This window comes from Zingiber officinale, chromosome 1A, assembly GCF_018446385.1.
Source record: "Zingiber officinale cultivar Zhangliang chromosome 1A, Zo_v1.1, whole genome shotgun sequence".
Classification (NCBI taxonomy): domain Eukaryota; kingdom Viridiplantae; phylum Streptophyta; class Magnoliopsida; order Zingiberales; family Zingiberaceae; genus Zingiber; species Zingiber officinale.
Genome location: NC_055987.1, coordinates 10715326 through 10738855, shown reverse-complemented (window position 1 = coordinate 10738855; position 23530 = coordinate 10715326). Strand labels below are relative to the sequence as shown.

The 23530-nt window shown below is 40.9% G+C and overlaps 3 protein-coding genes across 3 annotated transcripts; 1 reads left to right on the top strand and 2 right to left on the bottom strand.

Annotated features, from left to right (window-relative positions):
* The first annotated feature begins 7151 nt into the window (after positions 1-7151).
* Positions 7152-9128, top strand: LOC122018284. The gene is made up of 2 exons (XM_042575771.1): positions 7152-8592; positions 8692-9128. Exons 1-2 carry the CDS (start codon positions 7340-7342, stop codon positions 8933-8935), a joined length of 1497 nt encoding a protein of 498 aa, XP_042431705.1. The 5' UTR covers positions 7152-7339; the 3' UTR covers positions 8936-9128.
* A 543-nt stretch (positions 9129-9671) lies between these two features.
* Positions 9672-15682, bottom strand: LOC122018268 (protein yippee-like). The gene is made up of 5 exons (XM_042575770.1): positions 15399-15682; positions 13717-13760; positions 10153-10261; positions 10029-10084; positions 9672-9895 (listed from the first exon to the last, which is right to left on the bottom strand). The coding sequence occupies exons 1-5, from the start codon at positions 15492-15494 to the stop codon at positions 9811-9813; spliced, it is 390 nt and encodes a 129-aa protein (XP_042431704.1). The 5' UTR covers positions 15495-15682; the 3' UTR covers positions 9672-9810.
* Positions 15683-19256: 3574 nt separating this feature from the next.
* LOC122018252 (nematode resistance protein-like HSPRO2) lies at positions 19257-20896 on the bottom strand. Its single transcript, XM_042575769.1, has one exon. It carries the CDS (start codon positions 20816-20818, stop codon positions 19436-19438), a length of 1383 nt encoding a protein of 460 aa, XP_042431703.1. The 5' UTR covers positions 20819-20896; the 3' UTR covers positions 19257-19435.
* Positions 20897-23530: the final 2634 nt, after the last annotated feature.

Below are 23530 nucleotides of genomic sequence, written 5' to 3'. Positions count from 1 at the left end.
GACGTTAAATATCGAGATGAGCCGCGTCTATAAACGTCCGAAGGAAGACCGAGCTCCGACGTTAAATATCGAGAGACGAGCCGGCGTCTATAAACGTCCGAGCGGAAGACCGTCGAGCTCCGACGTTAAATATCGAGAGACGAGCCGACGTCTATAAACGTCCGAGCGGCTCGCATTGCGAGAATCTAGCGAAAACCCCTTTGAGGTAGGGCGCGAAGTAAGAGATGGTTAATCAGAATTAAAATTCCGAGCAAGTGAACAAGTGACGTTCGCGCGCCAAGCGGCTGCTTAATTGCGTGGCGAAAGACGTTATTGAAGGCAGGCGGCTTAGGTCCATGTTAGAGCGTGGAGCCGACCGGAGGAGTTTTAAAGAACACTTTAGTTATGACGAGAGAAAAATTTCTTGCCAAAACAAAAGTTGAAGGAAAGGAAAAGATTATCTATTAAGCACAGGGCTAACCAAAAAAGTTACAGCAAAAATAAGTTTGGCCGAACGGCGGGGATACAAAAAAGTTCATAAGAAACACTCCTCATGCGTCGAAATCAAAAAGAGCATCAGGGATGGCGCCCATCACGGTCGCGAGGTCCTCGGGAGGGATGGTCAGCTCGGCGGGCAGGTGGCCTTTGGCCTTTAAGTGATCCACAGCCGCTTTGATCGCCTCTTCAAAGGTGAGGGAGATCTTGTCAGTAAATTTCTCCCCAAAGGTATCCGAGCGGACGAATGCCTTCCTCACCTCGTCGGAGCGAGCCGACTCCCCCTCTTGATACTCTTTAAGCTCGGCGTCGCTGGCAGCTTAGAGATCCTTCAAATCTCCATCAAATCTTTGAAGATCGGCCGAGCGGCTCTCTCGGTGACCGAAGGGCATCCAGATCCTTGATGCGTTGCTCCAGCCCTCGATCTCCACCTTCATTCGGTCCATGTCATCGATGGCTCTGCGGTCACCGCCTTGATCTCCTTATCTCGTTGTTTGACCTTCGAGCCAAACGACCTTGCTCGCTAGATCGGAAGCTCGTTTCCGTCCTTCCAGTAATTTTTGGCCTTCTCCAGAGCGGCTCCCCCGTGGCCTTGAGTTTTTCAATTCATCCTCCACCACCCACCCAACCGAATCTGCTCCACCAGCACGAGCAAAAGTGGGGTTAAAACTTAATTCAAATACACGAACAAGGAAAAAGAGCATACCCTGGTGGGAGCTGCCCGGGAGTCATCGCTTTTATTTGGCGCCGAGCGTCTTCCCAAGCTTTTGCAAGAGGGCCCGTCAAGGTGATCTGCTGCTCGGGGACCACTGGCCGATCAGCAGCAACCATATATTCCTCTGAGGGGAGGCGCAGGACGGTTTTAATTAAATTTTGGCCGCTCGGCTCGCCCTGAGAAGCATCGGCCTTACCGGATGGCCCACCGGTGGACGAGGAAGGAAGCTCGCCCAAACGCCTGATACGGAGCAGAGTCCTAGAAGGGTTGGACGGCGGCACCTCAAAGCTTGCCCTCGGAGAGCCATGTGGGGTCGGGGTACTCTCTAGGGAAACCGTCCCGAACAACACCGGAGCATCCGCGCCCCGCTCGGGCTGTGGATCATTAAGTGGAATTGAGGCAGATGCAGATTCCGGTCGTCGGCGCTTCCGAGTGACTAGCGGAACATCATCGGCCGAACGGCCCTCCACCTCGGCTTGGGTGGAAGGTTCTGTGTCGCCCGCTGCCTCGTCATGAGAGGTAATGGCTGCTAAGGGTTCAGGGGCATCCTGAGTCCCCTCGCCTAATTCGCCGGTCGGATCGGCTGGATCAAGGCCCCGCTCGGCGACCTCCTTGTTCTTCACCGCCTCAATCTGAGCGGCTTTCAATTTGAGCTTCTCGGTCGCCTTAGCACGCCACATAACTTCAGCTGCAGAAACAAAGATTAAATCAATTAGAACAAAAGAAAAAGGAGGGATGAGAATCGCTTACTCATGCTGCAGGGCAGATCGACTGGGGTGGAAGACAGGCCGAATATATACATTACTCCTAGGAGGAGCAGCTTATCAATGTGATATCGCTGACCCACCAACCGCTCGGCCGCATGAAGGTAAGCCGCATCGCCTCTAAATTTGCCGAGCTCCCGTTGCGCCGGCATCGCAGTCTGCCATTTGGTGCGAAAAGTTGGCCGCTCGGGAAAGCGTACATAGAAAAAGTGTTCCTTCCAATGTTTGTTGGAGCTCAGCATATTATCAAAAAGGACGAAGCCTATCCTAGATTGGAAAATAAAGGTACCCCACTCGGCTTGCTTGGGATAAAAAAAGTAGTGAAAAATCTTAGGGTCGAGGGGGATGTTGTTCAATCTCAACAGCCTAATGGAGTTAGGGACTACCTGGCCGAGCGGAATGCGAAAATAATTACAGATTTGTAAGAAGAACTTGTAGGGTGGAAAGCGTAGCCCGGCCAAAAATTGGTCTCGGAAGAACAAAACGGTGCCGGGCGGCGGTTCATGAGGCCGATCGGTCGGTGAGGCTAACACTATTTGGTGGTCGGTCGGCAAATCATAGGTTCGAGTGAGGCGCAAGGCGTCCTCCTCGTCGAACCGGCTTTCCATGGTCAAATACCAAAGACCCGGAGCACCGCCGGTCGGCTGTGAGGTGTTGGTCATGGTATAAGGCTAGGGAGGGACGCGCGATGGAAGGAGGGAGAAATAAAAACAGGGAAAGAATGCGGGATGATGAAAGAAATAGCTAATAGAGAGAAAAAAGGAGAGGCGACAAGGAAGAGGAATCCTTACGGGCAAAGAAGATGATCGAAGGGGGTTGTAGGGTCGCCGGAGAGCCGGAACGCAAGGTCGCCGAAGAAGAAAGGAGCAGCGAAACGTCGGGAGAAGATGAGGCCGAAATGCGGCGGAAAGCGGAAGTCGGCACTTTATAAGGGCGGTCGCTATTAATTTCAGCCGTCCGATCCAGGTCGCCGATATCGAGGTCGTCATCTAGCCGTTCATTTCAAACGGCGGTTGTCCCATCGGAAGTGACGCCACCGCCATACGCTGACAAACGCACGATCGCCACGTGTCAGCAGGATACTGGCCGCATTAAATGAGCTCCCCTTACCGTGTGCAGCGCACGGATGTGGATTCCAAGAGAACACAAGGCACGGACAAGATACCGCCGAACGGATGAGTATACCTATGCCTGGCCGAGCGGACTAATGCAGTGATCATTGCTCAGTCAGATCGGCAGTCCAGTCAGTCGGACTTCGCCTCCTTCGACTAGACTCGAGGGGAAGGCAAGTGATCCGGTGGTAAGAGCCCGGGACCCCTAACGAGGGGTCAACGCCACGTGGAGGTCAAAAGGCCAGGTGGTCCGTCGAAGAAGGGTGAGCCGACCGGACTCATGAGAAAAGGGCAAGCCGATTGGTCTGCCAGTAAGCATCTGATAGTAAAAAGCACCCTGACTGGGATCGGGGTTCCGACGCTCAATGAAACAGTAAGTAGTGGCCGAGCGGAAGGCCTAAGAGAAGACAGGACGTAATGGGCGCGCCGCCCGGCCGGCGCAGGGAATTAGGGCCGTCCGAACGGCGCTCTTCGTCGAGCCTGCCGGATGGCCAGGCCATACTCCTAGTCTGACAACGGGGTGTCCTGTTGTCCCATCGAAGGCGCGATGGGACTGTGGCAGTATGGCGTCAGGTAAGCTTTCTGACAAACACATACCGAGGTATGGGCTGCGGATACATACGTGCCTCGGTAGGCGTGTAGAAGCTCTTTCACCGCTCTATATAAAGAGCTGCAGACTTCGCCGGAGGTACACGTTCTACAAGCTTTGGAGCTACTTTTTCCACCACCACTTGCTTACCTGACTTGAGCGTCGGAGGGTCGCCGCCGGGAACCCCTTCCCGGCCCGACTTCTGTGCAGGTTCGCCGGAGCTTCGTGAGATTAGCCGGAGATCTACATCGGAGACCCGGAGAGCGCCACGTGCCTAGCGTCCGTTGATTCAGCGTGGACAGGATCATCGGAAATCTAAGTTGAGATCGTGATTAGATTCTGGTTTCGGTGAAACGAAATCTAATTATTACTCTGTTTGATATAAATTGTGCTAACTTTTGTTTTGCAGGATAGTTTAACTTTTATTTTTACCTCGGACTAACATTTTCTTGCAGGAAAAGGGATTTTTGGAAAATGGTGGTCCGGGAGTCCGGAAGACAAAACTCATCTTGTCGCAGATTTGGAGTGCGTTGATTGGCCGGACCTACGTCACGGTCCGGGCGCCCGAAGCATGCCTATTAAAGAAGGCCTCCACGGAGCCTCAATACAACAACTTCTTCAACTGCTCTTCTACGCTCTGCCCCTGCGACGCTGTGAAACTACTTTGACAACTTACGGTTCAAGTTTTGTTTTATTATTGTTGTCGTTATTTCGTTTTAATAGTTCCTGTACCTTCTGTTGTAATCAATTTATGAACTATTAGTGATTCCCAAACGAAAGCACTCAACGAGTGCGGGCCTTGGAGTAGTAGTCGCCGAAGGCTCCGAACCAAGTAAAACTGGTTTCGTGTTAGCGTTGTGTTTTGATTTTCATTTTTCCGCTGCGTACTCTGTTCAAAATTTTAGATCACTATTCACCCCCTCTCCCTTCTAGCGACTTCTACGATTCAACAGGCCGCTCGGCCTACTATTCCCTGATCTGGTGCCACGTTCGATCGGCTAGAACCTCGATACTCTGTCTGCTCGACCGAAGTTCCACTATGTCACTGTCAAGACCTGCTGCCAGGTCGAGCGGGGTAGCCGCTCAGCCGAGGCTGAACTCTATCGATGTCATGCACTGCTGTCAGGCCGAGCGGAATAGCCGCTCGACCGAAGTCGAACTCTGTGGTGTCATACTCTGCTAACTTGCCGAGTGGTGTGGCCGCTCGGCTCAGTTTCTACGCGCTGTCTTCCTTGAGTGTCGGTTGTTTGATTGCTCCCCACGTCGAAGACGACGACGGATCGGAGCCTTATCCCCGGTCGGGGTCTTCTTCGCCCGATCGGCTGATACCATCGCGCATTGATCGCCATAACTTTGATCTCCTTTAACTTCCACCGTGATAGTAAGATGGGCCCTTTATCCCGGGGCCGGATTTTCTGGTCCGCAATTTACGGACCAAGAGATGGTCCACTGTATAAGGACCATTGATTTGGATGGAGTCCACCTTTAAATTGGTAGGGTCCATTCAAATCAACGGTCTATAATAATGGATCATCCCCTGGTCCGCAAATTGCGGACCAGAGGATCTGCTCTTTATCCCTACCGCATCCAACAGGGATCTTCTGGTCCGCAAATTACGGACCAGGAGATGGTCCACTGATCTGGACCTTTAATTTGGATGGACCCCATCTTTAAATAGGTGGGATTTATTCAAATCAAATGTCCATATATAATGGATCATCTCATGATCTATAATTTGTGGACTTGAGGATCTGCTCTCTACCGCATCACCTTGAAATGATTTTCAAACAATCACAGTGCAATTTCCAGTTGTCCTTGGGGGGTGTATTGGTACAGAGTGTATTTGATAAACGATAGAGACAAAGTTGGACAGAACGAAGTGAAAGTCAAGGGAGCTAGATAAAAATAATCCAGAGAATAATGAAATCTACTGTTCAGTAAATATATACTATGTGAATTATATAATAAAAAATAAATTAATGGATTGAATATTATTTAGTCTACATCATGTAGTATTTAAATTTAAGATGAGTTTGAAGCCAATGATAAAATTATTGGTGATTTTAGAATTCGTTTTATACATAGGTTGTCTAAGATCATATATTATTAGACAAAAATAAAATAAAAATAAAAATAAAAAGAAGACATCCTTAGTTTTTACTGAACTGTCCAAAGACGTCATATATTGATTTTTTTTTATTTAAAGGACATTTTATCCCTTGTAAAATAATTTAATTATCCTTCAATACTATTCTCATTATTATTTTATTTTCTGTCTAAATTGGATGTGTTATAATAACTACGAAATCATAGCTAATATTTAGTTGTAGCAATTACAACATGGGAAAAAAATATTTTAAAATTAAAATTATTTTGAGCCTCCGAAAATAATTTAAATAATATTTTGAGCTTGAAATCATGTCATTTTGGGTTTTACCCATAATCAATTATAGATCTTTGAACGAATTTCGATTTGATATATTGTGCTTCCCATAGTTCAACCTGAGTCAAAAATTACGATTTATCAAATTTTAAGATTTAGCATTGGCATTGTAGCAGCTATAGTTTAATAGCTGCTACAACTATATAACAACTATAAAACCGTATCTACTACAACTGAACTATTAAGTAATTATAATAACTATGATTTTGTAGCTGTTACAACGTAAATATTAAACTCTAAAATTTAAGAGATTATAATTTTTAATTCGAATTGAATCACATGATGTATATTATATTAAATTGAAATTCGTTCAGATATCTATAACTAAATGGAACTCATAATGATTTCATATCCAAAAAACGTTGTTTAAAGTGTTTTTGAAAGTTCCAAACAATTTTTCTTTAAAATTTTTTTCATATTTTAACCGTTATAATTTCATAACTACTATAAGTTTGTAATAATTATGATTTCATAATTACTATAACACATTTAATTTAGATGAAAATATAAACAGAATAATAATAAAAATAATACTAACCAACAGTTATGTTATTTTAGAAAGGAGGGACGTCCTTTTTATAAGAGAAAAACAACATAAACACCCATTTGATAATTCAGTATAAAAGATTTTTGCTCTATATTATTTGAGTTGGGATGGCTTGTGAGAGACACAATAGAGTTGTTGTGATGGCTTGAATAGGGCTTATATAGAGAAGGATAATTTTATCTCATGTGAATTTTTGTGTCCGAAATGCGTATGAAGTGATGTTTTCTTCATCGCTTGATGAAATTTTATGGAGTATTAAAAGAACATTTCTACCTAACAAAAAAAAACCCAGATTTTTTGAATTGTTTGGTTGGTCAAATTTCTCTATTTCAATTTTTATTTTTCAACAAAAAAAGAAATTTAAAATAAAAATATATTTGCCAACCAAAACTTGATAGTGAAAGCTGAGATGGAACTGTAAAATTGCAGCCAAGTTTCTCCACTATTTCTTTTTAAAATGATATGTCAGTTATTGTGTTTTTTTTTTTCAAGTTTTTGACAAAATATCAAAAATAGCATATTGTATCCTAAAGACTCGGAAGACCACCGACTTCGCCGGCGTTGTCATCATGACGCGCCTCCTCCTCCTCCACCACCTTTTTTATACCCATTTGGTTCCGTCCCAACCAAGACAACACGTTTACGCTTCTCCGCCACCTCTCCACCTCCAATTCTAGCGGTTTTAGATCTTTACGATGATGGGAGTTCAGGCCACCGGTCGGTACTTCACGTCGCCGATCATCGTCCCGATCCCCTCGCAGTCACACCCAACGTACCAGACTGCCGGCGGGTGGGGCGGTTACCGCGCCCTCGCCCGCCCCTCGGCCTCCCTCGGCTCAAAGATCTTGCGGACCCGATCGGCGGAGTTCCTGCGAACGAGAGGGAGGCATGGCGGCGCGCTGCCCCTGCGCCGGGCCAGAAGCGCCAGCCTCGATCCCTTCGACGACGACGGCGATGACGAATGCGAGGAGGACTCCGTAAGAAAGGTCGAAGATTTGGCCGTCGTGCTCAGCGGGCAAAAGGCGCAGGTCGGAGAGCTCGAGCGAAATAAACAAACCCCCTACTTCTCCCCCAAATCGACGCTGGGGCTTTTCCCGTCGATCCGATCGCCGTGGATGCTGGGATTCAGGGAGGATCCTCCGGAGTGGTCCAACCTGATCGTTCCGGCGTGCGTGGAGGCGAACGCCGACGGCGTCCGCATTCCGCTCTCGCTGCGGATCATCAAGCTGAAGAAGCGGTTCGAGGCCAGCTGGTTCATTGAGACCGGCGAGACGGCGTGCTGCTCCATGAAGCGAGCCTTCTCCTCCATGGTGTTCATGATCCGGGAGCTCCAGAGGTACGCGCTCCAGTGGCGGGAGGCGCTACTCTGCGAGGAAAACCAGGGCATCCTCGGGCGGATCCAAATCGAGATGAATTACTCCTTCGTCTGCCTCTTCCAACAGATCTTCTCCGCCACGCCAACCCTCATGGTCTCCCTCATGCTCCTCCTCGCCAACTTCACCATCTTCTACATGGATCACTTCAACCTCATCGGCGCCGCCGCGACGCCCTCCAACGCATCCTCCGTCTTCTGCCTGATCGACACCCTTATCGAGGAAAACGATCGAGACGAGATGGAGATGGAGATGGAGATGGCGACGGCAGAGGATGAAGTGGGCCAGGGCGTGTGGACCGAAACCCTCGCGTCGGAGGAGGCGGTGCTTTGGGAAAAGTTTCTGGAGGAGTTCGCCAGGTTACAAGCCACAACGCGCCACGAGGCGCTCATGGACCCGGACACGATGCGGCGCATGGTCTCGCCCGTCTCGATCGAACTGCAGACGGACGATAAATCCGACCACCTGAGGACAGAGATGATGTACGAGCAGGCGCTGGTGCAGGATCCCGACAGCCCCCTCCTCCTCTCCAACTTCGCGCAGTTCCTTTACCTCGTCCTCCACCAGAACGAAAGGTAAAGAACCAAAAAAAAAACAAAAAACAAAAAACCCTTCTCCTTCATCTTCGTTTAACGGATCGACGAAATGTCTCAACGAGAAACCCTAACCCACAGGGCGGAGCACTACTTCTCGAAGGCGATCACAATGGCGCCCAGAGACGCGGAGACGCTGAGCCGCTACGCGAGCTTTCTGTGGGTGGCGAGGGGTGACCTGATGGCGGCCGAGGAGACTTTCTTAGATGCGATCGCCGCCGCTCCGGGGAACACGGCCCACACCGCCAACTACGCGCACTTCTTGTGGAGCACCGGGGGCGAGGGCACCTGCTATCCGTTGGCATATGACGTGGGCCTCCAATAAACGACAGTGAGATTCTCACACTCGTCTCCATCGCGGCGAATTGGAGGAGAAACAATACAAAGAAAGAACCTCAATTATTTTATATAATGATCACATGTGCTTTTGGTTTTGGCCCTCTGGTAATGTTTGTGCTTAACGTTAGACTAAATTTGGATTGCGAGATGATAAAACCTGTAAATTTTTATCTATTTTCATCTAAGCTATTTTTTTTGGATCTCAAGTTCGTCTGTCTTTTATTTCGATTGATAGTTGGTGATTTTGAAATGCATGGATTTGGTGCTAATTGCTGTCTGAATTGTTGTTGGGCTAACTTAATAAAACTGACAAATTTATATTTAATTGTATTTCTTTAGGAGTTTTTGTATTAGTTTTTTCGTGTATTTTAACAAAATTATTAATACAATCATTTTAGTTAATTGATTATTTTATTAGTTCATGTTCTATTATTTATTTTAAGAAATGGTTTAAGGATATATTTCAATTTAGACAATGAATCGAGTTCGATTTGCCTGACGGACTAGATTGTATCAATGTCCAAGTTAACATACAGTTTAACCGACTGTCCAACTACTAAACCAATAATTCAGAACTCATTCAATTGGGTTACCAGTTCAGTTTTTACAACTATAGATCAAACTAGTAAGTAGAACGAGTAGGTTAATCAAGTAGGGCAGGCTGCTCAACATGATAAATTGATGGAGATTCGTAATCTTATGGCTAATCAGATTAAAGAGGCTGAGCAGAATGATTATACATATAATTCAACCAGTAAAACACAAATTACTAGAATCCACTTGTTAGATTGAAACAAGATCAATTACGGGAAAGAATCTACATTCAGGATACTTTGTACTTTCTTCGAGTCTAAATCGAGATCATACATCATCCGGGTCACTGCCTCCCATATGAGCATCTTGAGTTATCCAGTATCGACTTCCGTCTGGACCAGTCAATTTAAACCTGCTCCAGTTAAATGCCTTCGACTTAGTTGCGTATTCCAGCAAGAAAAGATCATATAGCATGTATAAATGTTGTCGTTCATGCAAGTGTTCGATCTAAATTAATGAAATATGAATAATCACAGTAGCAGCACCTCTCTAGCACAATTTTCCCTTCCTTGTACTTCTGGGTCTTTTCGTGAGCAACCTCCTGAAATAAAAATATGGTTAGACGATGCCATGAAATAGAACGAGAAGACAAAATTTAATAACTCTTACATATTTCCATCCAACAATAGAGCCACAACCAACGCAGAAAACATCAGACACAGTGTGTAACCCTGTCGTCATCATTCTATCATCTTCAAATCCAACAGATATATTTACACTGCCAAAAAACGAAACTGATGACCTTAAAATAGCTAATTAATGGTCTTCTCAGCATATGAAATTTCAAAACTTGAGGCATCAAAGTTCTAATATGAGATCTTTGTGCTATGTTAATCAAATGCCCCTGAAAGCAAGATAAAGATTCTTTGTACCAGTTTTTTGTTTTTTCATTCATGATGCTTCCTACAGTAGTTGAAACTCAAGTTTGTTTGTTGTTATCAATAAGAGTTCATCTATCTGTTTATATAAACAAATAAAATAGATCACGAATTGGTCCCTGTATTATAAATCATGCAAACAATTTGGTTTCTGCAAGTGGGCAGCCAACAATCTCATTTGCAGCAAGGAACTCACTTTAGGTGTTTGGAAGCAGGTAGTATAGTTATTGAAACTAGACTAAACCAATAATTGGATCAGTAAAGCTGGTACCAAAAGCCTCTTCAGCTTGGGTTGGCTTACGGATCAGCTTTGACAAAGAAAAAAAAAATTAAGCTGCAATTTTTGGTAAACTGAAAACTGACCGGTGTATGTGATATTTGTATTTAAAACAAGCAAGTTAACATTGATGAATACAAAGGCCTTCAGATGTATGTAATATTCAAGGCAGGAGGTGGCATCCTAAGACAGGACTATATCGTATAAATCATCACAAACTATGCAAGTCCTCGTGTTTATTAGGACATGAACACTTAAACATACTGAATATTAAAAGGCCTAACCTGTTCCAGCCACATCAGAATTATGGTTCACTTTTCCAATCGATTGAGGCAACCAAGCACAGAGGGTAAAATAGAGTCCTGAACGAGATAGATTTACACTCGAACACTAGAGGCATGTCTTCAAGCAGAGAGTTCAAGATTCCTTGGAATCACAACTTACTGCCAAAAAGATCAAGGATGCAACCTGGAAAATGATGGGAAAAAATAGAAAACTTGGATGATGTGGATTTTCACATGGCCATATTTTAAATATCACTCGGTACAGGTTAGCATGGGTGGACAAACATTCAGTTCTGCTTGCTAAACAGTATGCAAGAAACTACCGATACCCTGTCACAATCCTCCTGCCTTCATCGTGAGCTCCACGTGATGACGTGAACTTCCTCCTTTGCGAGCTCCTCATGAGCTTATTACTTTGGCTTGAGCTCCCTCGAGCTTTCTCCTTCTCACGAATTCCATCTGAGCATTTTTCACCTTTGTAATGAGACTTGGCAAGCTCTTCCTGAGGCAAAGTATCTTCGTAGCCCGCTTCTGTGCCACGAGCTCATCACAAACTGCTTCCATGGCCTAAAACCTAAATCAAGACTCTTCTTCTTTCTTCATCCTTTTCTTCTTTTCCATCCCGACACCCATACAGAACGGAACAGTATAGTATCAAAAGTATATCATTATGGTCGGGGACCAAAACTTCAAAACAAGGTCAAGACTTTAAACCTTGCGCACAAATTCTTACAGTCCTAAACAAGGTTGAGATTTCAAATCTTATTGCCGTCTTTTTGAGCAAGACTTCATTCAAAAATTTTGATGAGTTCTACACCTTCCAATGCAGTCAAGAATGCCTTGGCCATTCTTACACTTACCTAAGCACCTAAAAAGATGAGGAGGTTTTTTTCATTCAAGATTTTAATGAGTGTGTGCAACTGGTATGAAATTTACTCCACTGCATGTGAAGATGCAGTGTATGACCATAAATATAGAGAGAGATATGAGGTTCATATAAAGAAAATTAAAAATCAGTGATAAAAATGATTTACACAAAATATAATATGTTGACGACCACATTCAATTAATAATTCTACACTAAAAAATATAGTTAACCAAACAATGTAAAACACAAAATATTAAACAATCCATATTAGTCAATAACAATCATAAAAATAGCATGCAGATTAAGAAATACTTGCAACATAAGATTTTAAATTAACACTAACAAGTTATCACAACAAAAAAAGATACTAGTTAAGTGCTTAATAATCACAAGACCCATTCCTTTGAGGAGGAGACAACATCATAAAAGCTCTTATATTTGGCAGGACAAAGCAATAATATGGTCTTTATTTGATATAATTCAACTCAAACTAGTTCAAATGAAAAGCACAAACATTTTTCTGTGTTTTTGTATGTGGTTGCATAGACTGCCTGGTCCAGCCTAATAAAGCCAATTGTACAAGAGATAGCATAGGCTATATGAAATGAGGTTCCCTGATGCATATGCCTAGGTGGATGCTTCTAAAACATTGGTATAACTTCAGACCAATATCAATTATTCATGATATCTCAAGTTATTTGGCAAAGTGCTTTCCAATTGCCTAAGGAAAGTCATGGTCAAGCTAATTGACCCCTTCCAGTCTGATTTCAATAAAGGAAGGTCGATTGGTGATGGCTTTCTCACTGCAAAATTTAGGCTACATTAATCCAAAATGGATTCAATTCTCTTTCTTTGCACTCAAAATAAACTTCCAGAAAGCATTTGAAAGCATCGCAATGCTTACAAGCCCATGACTTTGGAAAAACAATGGATCGCATTGATTCCACACTCAGCTTGGCAATTGACGATCTCAGTCAATGGCCATGCTGGCTCATGGTTTCAAAACAAAAGGCAACTCCATTAAGGAGACCCCCTTTTCCCTCTTTTATTAATTTATTGTTGCTTGTCCACAAAGAATCCTAGAACTGCCACATCATTATAATTGCATGTAAATGTTCTTCTGTCATGATAAGGATATGTAAAACCATCATTTTTCTAGTTGGCGATTAGGCCAAAAGCAAACTTTGGCAAAGGTAAAGTAATTGCTGACAATGCTATGAATGGAGCTCCATCCGTAGACCTATTCCTTGGATGTGGAGATGAACAAAATGCCTTAATACAGTCAAGCTTACTCTTCTCTTCTCCCAAGTTTTAAAAAAAAAAAAAATCAGAATGGCCCCACTCATCCAACACTAAACTGGCTTGCACCATGGAAAGGTATATTCCATTCAATTACCAAGCATTCCAATTTCTAAGCAGTCTAACCTCATCACTGCCACTGTCTGTGTCTTGAGACTACCAATGTGGACTACCAAAAAAATGGCGAGAATAGACTAACCATTTTTTGGACTGGGAAGAAACTTCCTCAGAGCCTAAATACAGAGCAGAATGATCACAGATCATCCTCCCCATGACAGCAGGAGTTGCATAAATCAGATTGAAAGCCACAACCAAACACTAGAAAATATATGGCAGTACATTGCATCATATGTGTAAAAACTGTGGGTCAAACCTCCTTTGGGTAACATGATGCTCAAACACTCATTGCACCTTACCAATCCAAGGCAGTTCTGGCTGTGAAATAAAAGATTTTCTATAGCAAGCAAATGATCAAACCCTTTAACCACAGGAACATCGGCATTAACAAAAAAGTATAGAGATACTTTTAACATGATAATTCAACTAAACTGCAATTATGCCACTTACACTTTGTCGAAGAGATATGCTTTACCATGTTTGCAATGGAATGCCTGTTGGAGAAGAGAGTGAAAAATAAGGAAAGAGATATTATGGCAAGCTAGTTACCTACACACTACAAATTAACTATTTAATTCAGCAATATGGAGAAAAGTTCAAGCCACAAATTTGGATATATTCTGCATTGTTTCCATCATTAGTCAACAGTCTTAAAGTTCAAAGTCACAGAACATAATGCCGGAAGCAGATAAATTGAAGCTAAAGATGATCATACAAGAGAACTTACATGAACATCCTTAAATAGACAGTGGCTATCCTTTAGGCAAAGGGTCAGAATCGAACATTATTTCAATGTGCTATAATTTAATCAACATTACATGAAATATCTTGATTGTCATTATAGATTATAAAGACGCCTTCTTTAATTATTGGACAAATAAATATACAGAAATCAGTTAGATGGATGTCAGACAATAGAAATAAACAATTTGTGGCTCATGATGAATGAATATCACGTGACCAATTCATTTAAATGCACATGTAACTTCCATACCTTATTAATTATTTTATTTTACAAAATAAAAGGGCTTTGACAACTTAGATGAGTAACAGTTTAACATCAGTTCAATTTGGACAGGAATCTCACTTTTGCAAGCACTACAGTTCAAATCCGGACTTTAAAATATTGAAATGATTTTTTCTTTGTTTTAAGTTTTTGAAAAAAAAATAAAGTTTTAAAATTTAAGGAGGAGAGTCTTGGCGCATTGTTGTCTTGCAGTCAAATGTTCAAGTAACGGAATCAATCTCTTGCACTGCAAAGTAAGGTTACATATAATAGACCCAATGTGGTCTGACCCTTCTCCAGGACTTACATTGGTGGGAACTTCATGCACCAAACTGCATTTTTTTTTAAAAAGCTTTTCTTCCTCTTTCCTTACTCCAAGGACGTAGATGGATCATGGATGGAAAATATTTTGCGATTGCTTTGCCATGAGTTTTTTTCCTTTATATTTTTCTTTTTCAACCATAAAAATCCTATCCAACTTATCACTTCTGTTCATATTTTCATGGTTTAACAGAGTTCTGTGCCAGAATATCCAACAAGATCTTAATTATGATACATACAGTCAACTTATTAACAATTATGATCTTGTAGAGAGCAACACAAACAAACAGTATGCTTTAGGGACGAATTAACACCCTTCCAATCTGATTAACATTCTCAATTAATCCATGCCACTTTCAAGGACAGATATCAGAAGTCTAACAATATTTCTACCAACATACATATACTTCAAGTTTCAGTAATTCTAGTTATAACCTATTTAAGGATCGTCTACTTATCTGTCAATTGGTGGCAGGGGAAGAGACTCAACACTGAAAAGGGTTGATGATTCATTAATAATAAATTAAAAGAGAATCGCGAGCGCCATGCCAGTTATCTGGATAGGCAAAAAAAAAAGAAATAACCCTAGATACAGTTTGTTTAGCAACGCCGCAACAATTAATGAAAAAACAAATAGGGTAGGGAGAAATTCCTTTCTGAGATTAAAGGAGCGAAGAACATTCTCTATTCCTATCAATCGAGCAGGCATATAATCCTGAGCCACACGAAAAAAAAAAAAAGCGATCGAGAAATCTAGGGGCGATATTCCTAATATTAGATGGGTTGTCAAAGGTCTAGAACGCACCTTGGAAAGGATGTCGTCGGAGAGTGCGAGATGAGTCTGGCAGTGCTTGCAACTGTAAATCTTGCCCTCCAGGCTAACCAGAAACAGCCGCCCCATCTAGACTCACCCCCAATCGAAGGCAAAGAGCTTCTGCTCGATCTAGACAACGTCGATCAAGCGGCGGTAGAAAAAAAAAAGGAGGAGGAGAGAGAGGGGAGGAGAATGGCGTCGATCAGGACTTCGTTTTATTTTCTCGAATGGGTCGAGGAAAAAGGGGATTAAAAAGTAGAAATAGCGAAATAAGAGGACGAAAGTTTGATCAGATCGGATTTTATATCCTCCGTTTTGATCCGTATTTATTATTTTCACCCTCATTTTTATTTCCATCCAAATAGATTTTTTATTTTATTCCCAACCTAGTTATGGTGATCAAAGACCTAAAAAAAAAAATCATGCTCGAATTCGGACAAAATTATTGTCAGGTGATAGATCTGATCCCATAAAAATTTTTCATCGGTCATCAAGATAAATCAAGAAATGCTCGCAGCGGACAGTTCAGGAGTCCAGCTTCTTTTAGTTGTGTACTTCATTTGGAGGAAAATTTTTTATAAATTCATCATAACTGAGATTCGAATCGCGGGTACTTGGATGACAACCTGGATGTCCTGCCACTACACCATAGCCCGGGGCAAAAAGATATAGAGGATGTTTGGCTAAACTTATTAAAAATAGCTTATAAGTTCGTACAACTTATAAGTTGTTTTAGGAGCTTATAAGTTGTTAAATCTTATTTTAAAAATAAGTTGTTAAAGTGTTTGGGTGAACTTATTACAATCAACTTAAATGTATTGATGTGTTTGGTATTATAAGATCTTTTTATTAATAAAATTACTAAAAATGGTATAATATTATTAATAGAGGATTTTGATATTTTTATTAATAGAGGGTTTTGGACGAATTTTTGCACCGAGGGAGAGAAAATTGAAAAGAGGCATTGGCCGAGAAGATGACACAGCGTTGGAAGAAAAGTCGACGGAGATAAAAAGATATTAGGCTTATAAAAATTTATGGAGGATAAGATGAGGATTTATGAAATTATATAAGGATATTTTAGAGAAAAAATTTACTAAAATAAGATTTTTTTAAAAAAAGTAAGGTCTTCCGTACTTTTTTAAAAACAGCTTATAAACTTCAAAACAGCTTATTTTGACAGCTTATAAACTGTTCGAAAAAAAATTTACCAAACAAATTTGAAGAGCTTATAAGCTCCAAAACAACTTATAAGCTGTTTTAGAGAGCTTATAAGCTCAGCCAAATACCCTCATAATATTGCCAGCAAATTGTTCCATTTAACTTCTTAAGGAGGAGTCCATTAAAATAAATCATATTATTATTAAATAATATTATTTAATTAATTGAGAGAAAATATTTATTTTACAAAATTTATATGTATTGATGTATTAGGTCACTAAGTATTATATACAAATATATAAAAGGGGTTATCACACCATATATTGAAATAAATAAAATTTAAAATTTTAGGATTATATCAAAGTAAAAAAAAAATATTGAGATTTATTTTTTCCTAAATTCAAAATGCTTACTATCATTGTCTCTCCACCTTTAAGTATTATTTTTTCCCAGAGTCTTAATCTTTGGCATCATTCTCTCTTCATCACATACCAATATTTTTGTTAGGAATCACAAAGTTTAGAAAATATAGGAATAAAATTAAGTTTTTTTTCACCTCCTGATTATGTATTTTATTGTTTAGCATAAAAGAAGTATAGTGGAGAAAGGTTCTCCACTTATTTTTTAGCATCAAATTTTATCCTATGAGTGTTATAAATTCAGATTTTATTAAAAAAAACTTATCTTTAATATTTTATGTATTACTTATATTAATTGGAATTAATAATAAAGTGTTATAAATACAGGTTTTAAAATTATAATGTGCTTTAATTGTAATAAATAATGATGAGCCGTCATTAACATTGAAATATTATACGAGAGGATGTCAATAATATAGGTATTTTATTTTGAAATTTGAATTTCAAATAGAAATGAATATTCTAAACATTGACTTCTAAATATGTATAAATTATACTTTAAATACGTAGAATAAGTGAAGAAAAAAAGAAAAGAATGTCTACCTATAATAAATAAATAAATAAAATAAAATAAAGATTCTATTTAAAATAGAATATTTATGAATTGCGTTTCTTCTTATCGCACAGGAAACTTATCTCATTTAAAGATTCGTAGAATTTATACCACGAAAAAGCGTTGACAACGAATTGGACCAGATTCAACGGATCCACCCATCCGTAAAACACTGCCAAGTTCCCACCACGTAAGGAGAAATCAAGAAATAGGGCGTCCACCCTCAACACCATTAGATATAGTAATTATTTCAGAATGCATCTGTTCATAGCAAAGGATCCTATGGTCCATAAATATTGAATTATTTCTTAATCTAATATTTATTTTGGTGGAAGATATTAATTTTCACTAGTTTAATATGTGAGGATTATTATCTCTCATCAATTCATTTTTTCTAGTATGCTCCTATTCCTAATCAATAAATACTGGATCATCTCTTAATCTAATATTTATATTGGTGGGAAGTAATAGTCCTCACCTGTTTAACATGTGAGGATCATTGTCTCCCACCAATCCATCTTTCTTAGTCCATGAGTGAATCAAGAAAAATAGTTCAGAGAACACATTCCCTGAATTTATAGGATGGCATCTTGTGGACCCTTTTCCTAATTTGCTTATGGACTAAGAAAAGGGTAAAAAATAGTTTTACTACAATATAAAAAATACTTTAATAAAAATAGACTAAGCTTTATTTGTAACCTAAAAAAACGACTTGTTTTTAATCTAAGCGATTACGGATCGAGAAAATAATCTAATATATGTATTTTTGAGTTCCTTTCTAATAAACTAATCTGATATTGAATGAAGAAACTAATCCAATATGTGTATCTTTGAGTTTATTTCTAATCAACTAATCCGATTTCGAATTGAGAAACTAATCGATGCATGTATTTTTGAGTTTGTTTTGATAAAATAATTAAAGTTCCAGTTGAGAAAATATATGCATCTTTGAGTCTGTTTCTAATAAAAAACATATAAAATTATAAAAAATAGTAAAAAAATGATGTTAAGAAGAAAAGTCTTAAATGATATTTTTTTAATCTGAAACTTGGCTGATTATGAATTTTACCCATAACAAATATAAATTTTTAAACAGGCTTAAATTTTTTTTTTCAAAAAAAAAAAGTCTCATGACTTTCGAAAACTAACTCTATTGTTCCTACATCATTAACAAGTCACTCTTAGTCTTAATTGTAAACTACAGCTTAATGATAACTATGATATCATAATTATTATAATTGTTTAGTAGTTACGATTTTCATAACTATTACAATATATCAATTTAGACAGAAACAAATAGAAGAGAGATAGCCGCTAATTTATATTTTTTTTAATAACCTATAATTTATTTTAAAAATGAGGTTTTTTTTTAAAATTTTTTCCCATAAAAAAACTAAAACCAGAATAAAAATGAAAAGAAAAAAATATTAAAAACTAACAACTGAACCCATAATCTAAAATCAGAAACACAGATAGATCAAATAAATAATGATGTTAAGTTATTAGAATTAATAATTTGAAAGTTATTAAGTAACTTCCGGTGACTTGCACTAAAGGTGCTTCTGCGTCCGCACTCGTTTAATCAAATAAGTGCTAAAGCATCCACAATTTCGAGATAGAATTTCCATCTTTCCTATTCGATTTTAATATATATTATTTTAAAGATTAATTAATTCTATTCAATTTAATTTACTTTTAGAAGGAAAAAACTCGTTATACTCCAATTAAATATAATGACATTAAAACTCGTTATACTCCCATTTACAAAAACACGCATTACGTAGACTAAATAATGATATTAAATACATTCAATAAAAAATAAAAATAAAAAATATATATATATTTTTAATCTTTTCTAGTTTCATTTTAGTTTGGATCTAAACTTAGGTCGTCTTCTACCAGTTTGCCTTGGTCGCTCCGAGGTCGCTTCGCTGCCAGTACTCCCCCAAGAAGGTCTTCGCGGCGTCCAAGCTCGGGTAGTAAGGCGGCTCGAGGAACATCTGCGTGAGCGAATCCAGTGCCTCCGCCGGAACGTACGCCGCTCGGTTTCCGCTGACCTCCAGGCTCCCCATCACCGCCGCCGCCACCTGCCTGTACGCGAAGAAGAATCGCTTCGATGCTGCCTCCACCGCCTGCATCGCCTGCAGCAGTTCAACCTTCCCCATCTCGTCCCCTTCCCCACGCCGCCGGCTGTGGAAAAGCAGCATCGCCGCGTTCTGCACCCGCGGGCCACCGTTGGGATCCGCCTCCACGCCCAGGATCCGCGGCACGCTCCGCCGAAGTTCCTTGCACGCGCCCGTCACGTGAATCAGCGTCTCCGATAGGAAGCAGATCGACTCCCCGCCGCCAGAGGCGGCCTTGATCCCTAGCTGGCTCTTGATCCGGAGGAAATCATCGGGATCCATCAGAAAATGGAGGTCCCCCACTTCCGAGAGCAGCTTCCATACGCGCTCGATGAGCCAGCAGTCGCCCGCCGCGGCCGCCCACTCCTCTGATTCGATCCTCTGTTCCACGCGGGCGACGAGCTCCCGGGCGGCGCTTAGCCAGGACTCAAGGATCTGATGGATCGTGCACAACACCTGGTCTTCTTGGTGCGCCTTGGAGCACCGCTTGAGGGCGTGGAGGTCGAACGGCCGGACGACGAGGTCGTACTCGAGGGTGGGCTTCCCGGCGAGGTTGGGCTCGCCGAGTCCCAAAGTGAAGGCGCACCGTTGCATCTGGCTCTCGATCTGGAACAGGATCTTGGCGGCCGCGTCCTCCGACTTCTCCCACGCCGCCAGCCGCGGCAGCAGGCTCGCCTCGCTTGTGCGCGCGACCACGCTCGCCGCCGCGCCCGGGACCTTCCACACCTCCTGCGAACTGTATCCCCGAGACAGAACCCCCGCGCACGAGCTGAGATCCGCGATGGGAGCGCCGGCACCGCCCTCCTCCTCGCAAAGCGCTGCGATGAGCTCGATCTCCCGGGAGGCGATCGACTCGAGCCGGCGTTTCCACTCGCGGTGGTTGGCGTACGGCCGAGTGTCGGAAAGGGAGATGGAAACGAACCGGAAGGTGATCTCCAGGCCCTGGAGAGCCGGCTTCAGAACCGACTCGTTGCGCCACTGGGGGAATTTCCTGGACCCGGCGAGCTTGGCGAGCTCCGGCAGGCGGATATATCGCTGATAGGCGGCTGTGGCAAAGGCATCGCACTCCGGTTGGGGAGCGGAGGAGGACGTCGAGGGGAACGAATTCTGATCCGATGCCGCTGGAGATCTCGCGGATATCTTCGACGCCGCCATATCAATAATCCTCGGTATTTCAGAAGATGGTGGCGGAGACAGGTCGAAGATGGCAGACAACCTGTTCGACGAAATGCTGGTAAGAAATCAATATAACTGGATATACATATATATACACACGCAACACAGGGCAAAGGATAAAGATTAAAAAAAATTAAATAATAATAATAATAAATAATGGCGGTAGGAACGAGCCACGAAATGGAACTCCATAAAAATAATTTTTTTAAAAAAAATCCAAATAGCAGAATGATAGAGATAAACATTGAGAGAGCCTATCCAAACATTGAAACAATTCCATTTTTTAAAATTACGCATGCTCATGTCTTTATCTTTCCCTCTATTGGCTAAAACAGGTGGGTGCCTCGGTGAAATGCATAATCCGAGTAGGAAATCCATTTCTTCAAATTACGCACTGCTAATTCTACTGGATATCCACTGGATGATCTGGATTCCCGGTAAGACCGCATTATATCCCAACAAGTCCTCTTTATTTATTGCTCATTCTACTCTACTGTTAGTTTAAAACCATGTCCGTGTTATGATCTACGTATGTTTATCTATGTCTATTGGCACGATGACCTAACTAGGTTGATGTTTCATCACGGTACGACAGGCGTTAGGCGGTCGAAAACTTGAGGTGGGCATTACGTCGAACAGCTGAGTCGCGCTTCTTCCATCAGAGGAAAATAAAAAAATAAAAATTGGATGTTAGGCGGAAAGAAACTATCCGCTGGGGATAAGAACAAGAGACGACCCTCTTCCTCAATCCAGGTCAAAAAATTCGAGAGATCTTGACCGAGTGTAGGTGGAGTTTGGTTTCTAAAGTCGGACCGCCAACTGTTCGATGAATTGACTCAGTCAGCGCGTGCGCCCGTAGGGCCAAGGCCGCGCAGAGGGCGAGGTGGGCTGAAGGAAAACGGGAGAAACAAACGCCCATCGTTGAACTTTGAAGGAAGACCGACGTGTTAAATCCTTGCTGCTATCTTTGCTTTGTGCACACAAAATAGAGGTTAGTCGTGTTCGGTTAGATTAAATCCATTAAGCTGAATGGAAAAAAGGTGTGATGCATTAGATTTTGAGGATAAGGACGCAAGGTTGGGGGAATAAGTCGTCACGCACCTAATTTCTATCTAATTTCTCGTCGGTTGGGAGTTACCCGCACGACAGTCGATCGAATCGCATGTGTTCTGTGGACTTTGGAGGGAAAATAAAAAATGAGGAATTAATTATATTTTTATTGGGAAAAAAAAAGAGTGGTTGATAGGTGATTGTTGGACCAATTAGGAGAATTCATCCAACTGTTTGATAACTTGTGTGTGGAATCAATTGTATCCAATTGGTTGGTCGATTGATTGGACAACATATCATCCGAAATCTATCCAGTTGGGAAACCGGAGACATCTTCGGCAGCACGCCATGAGATGGAGACAGATAGTTACTGCAACATGCTGTTTGGGATTAGTTTGAATACAATATTTATTAGGGACAGATGCAATTTAAATGTTCGTATCTTGTCATGGATCAATGATATTAAGTTATTTAGGATGAATTATATCAATAGCTCCTACTAATATAATCGAGTTGGTATTTAAGTAAGGTTTGCCATTGGAAAGATATAGTTCAATTTCCGACAAATACAAATAATTAATCCTGATAAATTGTGAGTTAGATGGATTAATCCATAAAATCAATTTAAAAAGTATATAAAAAATTCTAAGATTCATTGGATTTGATCATTTTATAAATAAATGTTTTTAAATTATTTCACATGTAGAATTTATACATGTTAACCAACAGTCAAAAGTGAAATAACATAAAAAAATAAGTCATAATTTTCATAAAAATTTACATATATTAATTTCATAATTCATAATCTCAAGAAAAAAATTTCCTTCTCAATTTGTACTCATAACCCACATGACCTGTCCATTTTGATTCACTTTTAAATAAATTGATAAAATTTTAGTCTGAACCCATCTAAATTAACGGTCTCTCTCAGTGTGCCAAATTGTTCTCTTAAATTTATCTGATAAACAAGGAATCCTATCCACCTCTAAAAATTTAAAATAGTTTACCCATCAATAATGTAATATATGATAAAGAAGGATTTAATGTATTACTAAGATTTTTTTAATCAAAGTGATCATTTAAAGATCTTTCTAGATTGTATTATTTTTAATTATATAATAAAATTAAATTTGGTATCACATTAATTAGACCTGACCACGGGTCGGATCGAGCTCGGGCCTGATTCGGGTCAACGGGTTAGTTGCACATTGACTAGGATCACTGGGTCGAATCGGAATCGGCTCGGTAGGACCGAAGGACCATTGATTCTGCCCATCGATTTTTTTTCTTAAACCGTTGAACGTTGGTTCCATCGATTAACTGACAGTTTATAACCGTTGAGGGGGTGGTAGGAGTATTTTTTTTCAACGGTTAAGATTATTTAATTATTTTTTGATCAATTGCTATGATTTAGTGTCTGTTACTATCCAAACTCTATAAATAGGAAGTTCATTTATCATTTTTACACACATCTTCTATACTCTCATTTTTAATTTTGCATTATCTACACATTTTTTACTCCAGCCTCCATTTTTACACACTTTAGGTTTAAATTTTAAACTACAATGGAAGGAAGTCGTGGAGGTTCATCATCTCGATCTCGGAGGGGAAAGGAAATAGTGAATCTGCATAAGGCCTCTG

Excerpts from the sequence above, each read along its gene's own strand:
- LOC122018252 (XM_042575769.1), bottom strand. The coding sequence starts at position 20,818 with ATGGCGGCGTCGAAGATATCCGCGAGATCTCCAGCGGCATCGGATCAG.
- LOC122018284 (XM_042575771.1), top strand. The coding sequence starts at position 7,340 with ATGATGGGAGTTCAGGCCACCGGTCGGTACTTCACGTCGCCGATCATC. Across the intron at positions 8,593-8,691 it reads GTCCTCCACCAGAACGAAAG|GGCGGAGCACTACTTCTCGA; the intron begins GTAAAGAACCAA and ends CCTAACCCACAG.
- LOC122018268 (XM_042575770.1), bottom strand. The coding sequence starts at position 15,494 with ATGGGGCGGCTGTTTCTGGTTAGCCTGGAGGGCAAGATTTACAGTTGC. Across the intron at positions 13,761-15,398 it reads CCGACGACATCCTTTCCAAG|GCATTCCATTGCAAACATGG; the intron begins GTGCGTTCTAGA and ends CTTCTCCAACAG. Across the intron at positions 10,262-13,716 it reads GCATATCTCTTCGACAAAGT|TGTAAATATATCTGTTGGAT; the intron begins GTAAGTGGCATA and ends GTTTTTTGGCAG.